Source organism: Salvia hispanica, chromosome 3 (genome assembly GCF_029641045.1).
Source record: "Salvia hispanica isolate PSC_SH4W2 chromosome 3, Shi_PSC_v1, whole genome shotgun sequence".
Taxonomy (NCBI): domain Eukaryota; kingdom Viridiplantae; phylum Streptophyta; class Magnoliopsida; order Lamiales; family Lamiaceae; genus Salvia; species Salvia hispanica.
The window spans coordinates 38,861,065-38,872,452 of record NC_142694.1 but is presented as its reverse complement, the minus strand read 5'-3'; the positions used below and the strand labels follow the sequence as shown (position 1 = coordinate 38,872,452).

The 11,388-nt window shown below is 38.3% G+C and overlaps 1 protein-coding gene and 1 pseudogene across 1 annotated transcript; both read left to right on the top strand.

The window, feature by feature from the left end:
- The first annotated feature begins 5,458 nt into the window (after positions 1 to 5,458).
- On the top strand, positions 5,459 to 5,874 carry LOC148930720 (uncharacterized). The gene is made up of 2 exons (XM_089067330.1): positions 5,459 to 5,741; positions 5,855 to 5,874. Exons 1-2 carry the CDS (start codon positions 5,459 to 5,461, stop codon positions 5,872 to 5,874), a joined length of 303 nt encoding a protein of 100 aa, XP_088923456.1.
- A 2,356-nt stretch (positions 5,875 to 8,230) lies between these two features.
- Positions 8,231 to 8,872, top strand: LOC148930719 (secreted RxLR effector protein 161 pseudogene; annotated as a pseudogene).
- The last annotated feature ends 2,516 nt before the right edge of the window (positions 8,873 to 11,388 follow it).

The window sequence follows — 11,388 nt, the reverse complement described above, 5'->3', positions numbered from 1 at the left end:
GAAAATATATAGTACAACTTTGTTTATGTATACAAATTTATTAAAAATAATATTATATAAATAACTTCGAAATTCTAGTGAAACCCTAAAATTAAAATGTGTGTGTGTGTGTGTGAGAGAGAGAGAGAGAGGCGCATACATCTTCACTGGAATTGGATCCTGATGCCATTTCCTTGAAGAAGGTGTAATACCCGCACCAGTATTTTGTTTTCGATATAGTAATGTGGAACTAGAAATGTAACGTTCTCTCATTTCGTGAAAATAAATGGAACTCGAGCCGTTATTGAAACTTAACCTTTTAGTTAAAAAAAAAAAAAAAAAAACTAAAGAAGTAGGTGAGCGAATTAAAAACAGACTAAAGATACTTTTCGGAAAAATAAAGTGTTTCGAATGGCATTTCATGTTCAATAAAATGAACAACTAATAAAATAGGTTACATGGATCAAAGTCCTCAAAGAAAGAAAACAAGGAAAGGAAAATATAAAATTTTGGGTGCACTTCGGGCCTTTTCTCTAGGCCCAAATTAGGGCCCGTTTCGAGCAGCCCGTCGGCCCAGACAACGAACCCAGGCCCGCTCGAGGTACAGCTAGGTAGTAGCCAAGATTTCTCTCTCACCTGCAAGATAAAAGCAAGTTTTAATGGCTAAGGAACAAGAGTAATTAAGGGACTACTATTAGAAGGGGAGAAACAACCTTTCCTTTTGCTATGGAGGACCAAAGACTCACCAAGAGGGGAAAGTCAATCCTGCAAATCCTCCACACTATGCAGCACCTGTTTCTACCAGCCACAATCAAACAATGAAATTCATTAGCCAAGTACCAAGTACCCAAACTAGGCACCAAACTACATTAAGATAAAGTGGCTGCAAAAGATCAAAGAAAAGGGAGATTTGCTGCAGGAAAATAACAAGAAAATACAACAGCTTCAATTAAGGCTTCACGAGTACACACTCTTGCCTATAAAATCCCCTCCACACCACCTTTGATCACTCTCCTACACACTTCAAATTTTTCCAGCAACATAGCAAGTTGAGAGGAAGAAAGCTAAGGTTTTAAGAGCTGAATTCTCAAAGCAGCCGCAGCTTCAAGAGGTATTCCACCTCCACCCCTTCTCCCAGTCAAATTTACATATCATCATATAGAGGCACCACGACTTAAGAATCTCAATCAAAATAACACAAGCACACCCTCTGCTTTTTTTTTTCGAACATCATGCTGTTAGAGTTTAGTATACTGGAAAAGCATCTTTCGTATGCTTGTATATGTAATAACTCTTCTATCCATTTTTACCATTTAATGAGAGAATATTTTGTTACAATGTTTTTTGCTTATGGGTTACTTATGTATTTATGAGATGTTGAAATATGTTTTCTATTTAAATACATAGTTTAAGCAAAATGAGTCTAAGTCTTGTGCACAGTAGACGAGTTGTGAGCGGCGTTCACAGTAGGTAACTTGTCGGTTCTTGCAGTAAGAAAAATGTTTCACAACCTAGATAGACTTTGACTACCTATCGTGAAAGGTTGCGACGTCAGTCCGAAAATTTTCTTACCTAAGGAAATGAACGACGTCGGTGTGGTATAGCACTGAAAGGATCAAACAGTGAGATAAGTCTTTCTTGGCTATTTACTGAAAGACGAGGTCTCGGTGATTGTCATTTCTTAATCATTGTTGACATAACATTGAGCATACGATATTAATTGAAAACGACTTTGACTTATCAAATGGTTAAGGTATTTCGTTGCCCAAGAATCCTGATAGATTGGGTAGTGATCATTAATGTCTAAGTGGTGCTAGTATTGTTATTGCAATGAATCGTGTGCTGGGAGAGGCCAGTCTGATAATATCCTCAAGAGGTGTTTAGAAAAAGGTTTTATTATTCAGAAAACTGGCCAGTTGGAATTTATTCCATGAATAATAAATAATGTTTCTAAACTAGACCACTCTTGGAAAAAGAAATTAATTAATAAAAGTCAGATAGCAGACTTGATATTAATTAATGGATATTTATATCTTTAACACGGGAAATGATTTAATTAAAGAGGAAGTCCCGGAATTGGACGGGCAGTCAATATTATATCTATAGTGGATGATAATAATATTTAAGTTTGGGCTTGAATTAAATTAGTTTTAATTTAATTAGTGAAAGCCTGAATTGTGGCCCAATCCAATCCATCATAGATCCCTGGTCTGGCCCAAAATAATTAACTTAATATAAAAGGGAGAAGAAGATAAGACAGAATTAATTCTAGCGATATTTTTAGTTCTCTGCAATCTGTGAGAGAAATATCGATTTCTAGGGTTCTTCTTCCTTAGAGATTTCTGTCTCCAATTCTTCTCCGGCTTTTGAGGATTTGACAAGCTTTGCCCACACAAAGGTCAATTCCAAGTTAAAGGGAACAGATCAGAAGATCCGTGGTAGAGATCGATTGAAGAAGGAGTTCGAATTCAATTGCTTGAATTCATACGGTAAATCGTTCTATTTAATTGCATATATATTCAGTATGATCTTGATTATATGTTTATGAACATGTTTCTAGTTTACAATCAGATAAAAGCATGTTTAGATGTAAATCTTTCAATCAAACTAAATAGATTTCTGCTGCAAAACCAACAATTGGTATCAGAGCCTGTTTTTAGGCTCTGATTGTTTGATTTACTACGTGCTTTGATTGTATGAATAGCATGTTTATAGTTTTCGATGCATGTTTTAGTGTTCAATTTTTTTTTATTTGTTGAATCTAGAACTTTCGAAAACAGTTCTTGATATATGCGTGTTTATTTGTTGCATTCAATTTTAATCGCAACAATTTTTGATATATGCATCAAAACGTGCCTATCAAGTTAAAGGGGTTGCTGGCCGTTCAAGGCTGAGAGCAGCCCCATGTCACGACTCGATTAAGTGGGAGCTGTCGGTTGGAAGCCGAGGACAGCTCCGGATCACTCGCGATTAGTCGACGAGAAGGTGCCGTAGAGCGTTGCTGGCTGAACTTCAGGCCGAGAGCAACGTCGGAAATTTCGGTAATCTGAAACTGACCGGCGATCAGTTTCGAGGCAACTGCTAGACGTGTTTTACACGACCGAGAGCGGTGCTACATCGGCGAGAATGACTCCCAGAAAATCTGCTACTTCGTGGTGGATTGGAGACATCAAGTTTTCTCTGCTGAATCGCCGGAGTAGAAAGCTAGGGTTACTGCTGGCTGTTCCGGTCTGTGGGAGTAACGAGCTGCTCTTCCTCGACGTTATGTCGTGCAAAGAAATGTGCTGCTGGCCACGACGTCGTGACCGAGAGCAGCGCCGATTTTCTTTGAAATCGTTGAAACTGATTTAGTTTCGTGCTGCGTGAATTGTGGAAAGAGTCTTCTACAAATTTTGAATCTGATTACGTGGCTTGTGATGGTTTTGAATATGTGACTCCTTATTATATCATTATTTGATTAATATGTTTTCATGCATATTGTTACGAAACCGTGTCTCATGTGAACTAATGCATGCTTTGTTAATTTAGTATGCGTGCACTATGTTTTGGGACTGATCCTATTTTTTAGGAACCAACTACGTGATCTATGAGATATGTCTGTGCATAATATACTTGAGAACTCCATGTCTTGTAGCAGTAGGAAATTAGTTTTGGTATTTTTAGTTAGCATTGATTATATATTGTAATCGATCAAATGCTATGTAACTAAAATCAAAATTAATTTTTACATGAAATATCATTAAATTAATTTATTATGATTTAATATAGGTTTGAACTTTAATCTATATCTTAGGGATTTTGATAGATGGTATTTATCTATCTAGATATATCCTAGATAGATTAGATTTAGTTGTTCAAATAAATCCTATTAAATCTAGGATTCCATTTTTATGGAATAAATAAATTGGAATTTAATGTAGATTATTTCTATAATATATACTTATCATGATATAGTTAGGTTTGAATTATAATCCTTATCTATAAGATATTGATAAGTTTTATTTATCTAGAATATATCTTAAGATGATTTGGATAAGTATTTTTCAACTATATCCTATTATATCTAGATTTCCTAAACCTAATGGAAAAAGATAAGTATTATAATTAATATTATTATTATTATTATTATTATTATTATTATTATTATTATTATTATTATTATTATTATTTAATAATAATCGATTAATATTAATTAAATAAAATATTTGATTAATTATTTATAATTAATTAATTATTAATTATTCAAATTATTTAATTATCTTAGTTTAATTTCATGGATTTAATAGAACTATCTATTAATTTGAAATTAATATAAGTGAACTTTCTGCCTAATTCACTTAAGTGATAATTAAAAGAAAAACCATATCTTAAAATAACTAAGCGATAATTACGATCTCTGTCGTATATGGTCTCCAAAGAATTGGTCTATGTATGAAGCAGTTTCCAATATTAACGCGACTCACCTTAGTGGGAGCCTTAATCCTAAGAAACAGCAAGTTCATTGGTTAGACTTCTTAAAATTAAGTTCAATTTTATCTAGACGTGATTTCCAATATTATCGCGACCCACCATAGTGGGAGCTTTAATCCTAAGAAATTGCAAAGTTCAGAAGATTGAATTGACTCGTGAGCTAACTGCAGAATTTTGTTTGTGGCGTGCGACCTTCCTTAGAAGGAGTATCAATACGGAAATGAAATTCTTGGTGTGAATATTCAATGGTACAAGCTTAGGCAACGTTTGGCGGCCATGCCACCTTAGTGGTCTCTGGACTATTCGTCGATGTTGTGACCAGAATTTTGTTAAATATGAATTTTTTACCTGACCTCCCTAGAGGCGTACTTAATTCTATTTGACTGTTGTGAGAATCTAAACGGTTTTAATGGTTTTTACACTTTAGAATCTTACATAGTTTGTAACAATAAGCTATTCTTTTTCTCAGCTAAATCCAAACAAGATGTCGTTCAATCCTCTTTCCGCTATTCTTAAAGAACACAAACTCGAAGGTCATAACTATATTGCATGGAAACAAAACTTGGATATCGTTCTCACTGCCGAAGAGTACAAATATGTGCTCACTACTGAATGTCCACCCGTACCTGCTGCAAATGCTTCTGCAGCAGTGAAAGAAACATACAGGAAGTGGTGTAAAGCCAATGAGATGGCGAAGTGCTACATGTTGGCTTCTATGTCAACAGTACTTCAACATCAGCACCAAGGCATGAACACTGCTACTGAGATTATGAACAATCTTAATAACCTTTTTGGTACTCAGAATCGAGCGGCTAAGTCTTTAGCCTTTCAGAGCATCATGACTAAGGTTATGAAGGAGGGCACACCTGTGAGGGACCATGTCCTCGAGATGATGAGCCACCTCAATCAAATTGAGGTTTTGGGAGGGACCATTGACCCCGAGTCCCAAGTAACTATAATCCTTCAGAGTTTGCCAGCTAGCTATCAGCAGTTCAAGCTCAATTTCGAGATGAGCAAGAGGGCTTACACCCTAGCTGAACTGTTGACTGAGTTACAGTCAGCGGAGGATCTTATGGTCCAGACAAAGGCTGCTATGATGAGTTCTAGGCCGTCTTCCTCAGGCTCTAAGCCAGGTAAGGGGAAGAAGAAAGCCCAGAATGTTGTAGCACCTAAGATAGCTAAGGGCAAAAAGAAACGGGTGAACACGAACAAGAAGCAAAGCGGCAAGTGCTTCAAATGCGGCGAAAAGGGGCATTGGAAGCCGGATTGTCCTAAAAAGGGCAATGGCTCAGGTATGCACCAAGCTTTCGTTGTAGAATCATGTTTAGCAGTTGTATCTACTCCACAATGGGTGGTTGATACTGGAGCTACTGATCATGTTTGTTTTGATCCTGATATTATGCAGGTAACAAGGCAGTTGAATGAAGCAGAGATCGAAATCCAGCTGGGCAATGCTACGAGAGTGGCAGTTGTTGCAGTGGGAGACGTTTATTTACGTTTTTCTAGTGATAGAATTTTAGTGTTAAACAATGTTTTGTTGATACCTTCGTTTAGAAGAAATTTAATTTCAGTTTCTAAACTTGTTTCTGATGGATATTCGATTTCATTTGATGATTCATGTATTATCAAGAAATGTGGTTCTTATATCTGTCGTGGTATCATGGAAAACAATCTCTACACTATAATGTCTACACAGTATATGCAACATAAAACTGAATCTAACTCAACATCGAAAATTTCTCGAAAAAGAAAAGCTCCTACTGTTTCAATGAACGACACGTACTTATGGCACCTTAGACTTGGTCATGCTAACCCTACTAGGATTCAAGCGTTGATAGACCAAGGTCTACTTAAGGATCTAGAAATAGAACCTTATACAACTTGTGAATCATGTTTGGAAGGCAAGATGACTAAGAGACCATTTAAGGTCAAGGGTAATAGGGCCAAGGAAGTACTTGAGCTCGTTCATTCTGATGTGTGTGGACCAATGACTACTCAAGCTAGAGGCGGCTTTCAGTATTTCATCACCTTCATTGATGACTACTCGAAAGTTGGATATGTCTATTTGATGCGTCACAAGTCAGAATCTTTTGAAAAGTTCAAAGAATTCAGGGCACTTGTGGAGACGCGACATGGTAAGACAATCAAGTCTCTACGGTCTGACCATGGAGGCGAGTACCTCAGTAGTGAGTTCTTGGACTACTTATCAGAGGCGGGAACTGAATCCCAATTGACTGCGCCTGGAACACCCCAGCAGAATGACGAAGCTGAACGAAGGAATAGAACCCTCTTAGAAATGGTTCGATCGATGATGAGTTATGCTAAGTTACCTATTTCGTTCTAGGGACACGCGTTGCTCACAGCAAGCTATACCTTGAACAACTTACCATCCAAATCAGTACCTACAACACCACATGAGTTGTGGACTGGACGAAAATCTAGTCTAAGACATCTCAGAGTGTGGGGTTGTCCAGCACACGTGTTGGAGAAAGATCCAACGAAGTTGGAGTCTCGTACTGAGGTATGTTTGTTTGTAGGGTATCCCAGTGGAACGAAAGGCTATGAATTCTATAGTCTACGAGATAAGAAGGTATTTGTTAGCACAAATGCTAAGTTCTTAGAAGAAGACTATGTGATGAATCATAAGCCCAGCAGTGAAGTAGCTCTTGAGGAACTAAGAGATACTTCAGTTTCCACAAGCAAAGATCCAATAACACAAGTACAATCTATACCTGAGATATCAACTTCTGTACCACAAATTGTAGAGCCTCGTCGTAGTGGGAGGGTTCCTCGTGAACCAGAAAGGTACATTGGTTTGGGTGAGTCATCTGACTTAGACCCGGACGGCAATGTATTAGACCCATGGAACTTCAAAGAGGCAATGGCAGATTCAGATAGTCATTCCTGGAAAGAAGGAATGGATTCTGAACTACAATCAATGATAGACAAAGACGTTCATGATTTGTTAGTCCTACCTGAAGGTTGTACTGCCATTGGGAGCAAATGGATTTACAAACATAAACGAGGACCTGACGGACGAGTTAAAGTCTTCAAAGCAAGACTAGTAGCTAAGGGTTATACCCAGAGAGAAGGTATCGATTACGATGAGACCTTTTCGCCAGTAGCTATGCTCAAGTCAATCCGAATTCTTTTGTCTATCGCAGCCTACATGGATTGGGAAGTATGGCAGATGGACGTCAAGACAGCTTTCCTAAATGGAAGTCTTGAGGAGACCATCTACATGGAACAACCCGAGGGATATGTAGTCAAGGGCAAATAACACATGGTGTGGAAGCTTAAGAAGGCCATTTATGGCCTCAAGCAAGCATCTCGATCATGGAACATGTGTTTCGACCAAACTGTGAAGTCTTTTAGCTTTGAGCAGTGCCCAGATGAGAGCTGCGTGTACAAGAAAGTTGAAGGTAAGAATGTAGTGTTTATGGTACTCTACGTAGATGACATACTGTTGATTGGAAACAGTAAGAAAATGTTGTCAGACGTGAGAGATTGGCTATCAAGTCAATTTGAGATGAAAGATATGGGAGAAGCTGGACACATCCTAGGCATTAAAGTTCTAAGGAACCGCCAGAAAAGGATGTTGTGCCTATCTCAAGAATCTTACATTGATATGATAGTTAAGCGTTTTAGCATGCAAGATTCCAAGAAAGGTTTTCTATCTTTTAGCCATGGAATCACTCTGTCTCAGGATATGTGTCCCAAAACACCTATTGAGATAGAAGCTATGAGATGGATCCCTTATGCATCAGCAGTTGGGAGTCTCATGTATGCTATGTTATGCACAAGGCCCGATATTTGCTTTGTCGTTGGCATGGTAGCAAGGTATCAGTCTAACCCTGGTCAAGGACACTGGATTGCGGTAAAGAAAATACTCAAGTATCTGAGAAGAACTAAGGAGTATTCTCTAGTTTACCAGGCATCCGAGATGTATCCTTTAGGTTACACTGATTCGGACTTTCAATCTGATCGGGATTCGAGGAAATCAACCTCTGGATATGTGTTTACTTTAGGAGGTGGAGCCGTAATTTGGAAGAGTGTGAAGCAGAAATGCATCGCGGACTCTACCATGGAAGCTGAATATGTAGCAGCATCAGAAGCCGCAAAGGAAGCAGTATGGTTCAGAAACTTTCTTATGGATTTGAATGTGATTCCGAGTATGCCCAAGAGCATCACTGTTTATTGTGACAACTCTGGTGCTGTGGCAAACTCAAGGGAACCACGTGCCCACAAGGCAAGCAAACACATAGAGAGGAAATATCACATCATTCGTGATATAGTGCGGAGAGGAGACATTGAAGTGGTCAAGATCGCATCAGAAAACAACATGGCAGATCCATTCACAAAGGCACTTCCAGCCAGGACGTTTGAACGTCATGTGAAAGGATTAGGTGTTCGATTGACCTAGACCCGCTTTCAATATAAGTGGGAGGATTTTGCAGTTTTGGTATACTCGAAAGCTGTTTTTGAGTATAAGTGGGAGATTGTTAGAGTTTAGTATACTGGAAAAGCATCTTTCGTATGCTTGTATATGTAATAACTCTTCTATCCATTTTTACCATTTAATGAGAAAGAATATTTTGTTACAATGTGTTTTGCTTATGGGTTACTTATGTATGTATGAGATGTTGAAATATGTTTTCTATTTAAATATATAGTTTAAGCAAAATGAGTCTAAGTCTTCTGCACAGTAGACGAGTTGTGAGCGGCGTTCACAGTAGGTAACTTGTCGGTTCTTGCAGTAAGAAAAATGTTTCACAACCTAGATAGACTTTGACTACCTATCGTGAAAGGTTGCGACGTCAGTCCGAAAATTTTCTTACCTAAGGAAATGAACGACGTCGGTGTGGTATAGCACTGAAAGGATCAAACAGTGAGATAAGTCTTTCTTGGCTATTTACTGGAAGACGAGGTCTCGGTGATTGTCATTTCTTAATCATTGTTGACATAACATTGAGCATACGATATTAATTGAAAACGACTTTGACTTATCAAATGGTGAGGGTATTTCGTTGCCCAAGAATCCTGATAGATTGGGTAGTGATCATTAATGTCTAAGTGGTGCTAGTATTGTTATTGCAATGAATCGTGTGCTGGGAGAGGCCAGTCTGATAATATCCTCAAGAGGTGTTTAGAAAAAGGTTTTATTATTCAAAAAACTGGCCAGTTGGAATTTATTCCATGAATAATAAATAATGTTTCTAAACTAGACCACTCTTGGAAAAAGAAATTAATTAATAAAAGTCAGATAGCAGACTTGATATTAATTAATGGATATTTATATCTTTAACACGGGAAATGATTTAATTAAAGAGGAAGTCCCGGAATTGGACGGCCAGTCAATATTATATCTATAGTGGATGATAATAATATTTAAGTTTGGGCGTGAATTAAATTAGTTTTAATTTAATTAGTGAAAGCCTGAATTGTGGCCCAATCCAATCCTCCATAGATCCCTGGTCTGGCCCAAAAAAATTAACTTAATATAAAAGGGAGAAGAAGATAAGACATAATTAATTCTACCGATATTTTTAGTGCTCTGCAATCTGTGAGAGAAATATCGATTTCTAGGGTTCTTCTTCCTTAGAGATTTCTGTCTCCAATTCTTCTCCGGCTTTTGAGGATTTGACAAGCTTTGCCCACACAAAGGTCAATTCCAAGTTAAAGGGAACAGATCAGAAGATCCGTGGTAGAGATCGATTGAAGAAGGAGTTCGAATTCAATTGCTTGAATTCATACGGTAAATCGTTCTATTTAATTGCATATATATTCAGTATGATCTTGATTATATGCTTATGAACATGTTTCTAGTTTACAATCAGATAAAAGCATGTTTAGATGTAAATCTTTCAATCAAACTAAATAGATTTCCGCTGCAAAACCAACACATGCTAGGCTCAAGAACATAGATTTATGGCTGTAGGAGCCTCACATCAGTAACAAGCTTTAATAATCAAAGGATCAGCTTCTTTTAGCCAAACTCATAGGTTGATGGCAGATTAGTAAAGCCCCAGTAAAGCCTCGACTCTTAGAATTATAGAAGCAACACTTAGCATAAGCAAGATAAACAACTCAAGCTCATTCCAGTGAGTTGAGCTCCAAAATCAAAGTCTTTAATCGCACATAGCTACTGCCTCAGTTTGTTTTTAATCAAAAGGCTAAGAAATGAAAGGGGTAAAAGAACTTAGCTTTAAAAAAAAATATGCTTGAGCTGACCAATCTGGACAACGACGGAGGGCTGCGAGGCGGCGGCGTCGGCGCTGGTCTGAGAAACAGATTGAGCAGCGTCGGCAACGGCAACGGGAGGCCGCGACGAGCAGCTCCCAAGCTCTCAAACAACAGCCGCGTCGCAGCGGAATCAGAGGGAGAGAGGGACGCCGCCGGAGGCGGCGGCGGATGGCAGCGTTAGACAGAGACGCCGTTTCCAAATCCTCGCACGACGGCAGCGGCACGGGTTCGTCGCCGGTCCATAGCTGGCGGCGCCGACTGCGAGACAACGGCGACCTGACGACCGGCGTGGCGACGGCGAACGGCGAGAAGAACTAGGGTTTCAAATTGGGGATTTTTGTTGGATTTGAGAATGTTGAGAGAGAGGTCGATGGAAATGAGAAGAAGAAAGTGTTGGGCCCTTACTAACTAAAAACACGGGCTAGAGTTTAAATGGAAGATGGGCTAGTGATATAGAGTACTAAGTTGGGCCACCAACTAAATTAAAGAATGGACTAGGAATCTAATTAAATCATCGGCCTTCCTATGTTATGGATTAAATAATTAATAGTCCGCTAATTATTTCTACGAAGCTAAGTTAAATTTTCCGGACCTTAATTTAAGTGCTCGAATAAATATTTTTCAGAATTTTATGCGCTAACGATGAATAGACCTCGAGTCTATTTTAGTGCTTGAATAAATGGCATAGGAGGTAAC

Bases quoted from the DNA above. Each gene is read 5' to 3' on its own strand.
- LOC148930720 (XM_089067330.1), top strand. From the start codon at position 5,459: ATGAGCAAGAGGGCTTACACCCTAGCTGAACTGTTGACTGAGTTACAG. The intron at 5,742-5,854 runs GTATGCACCAAG...GATATTATGCAG, and splicing joins TAAAAAGGGCAATGGCTCAG to GTAACAAGGCAGTTGAATGA.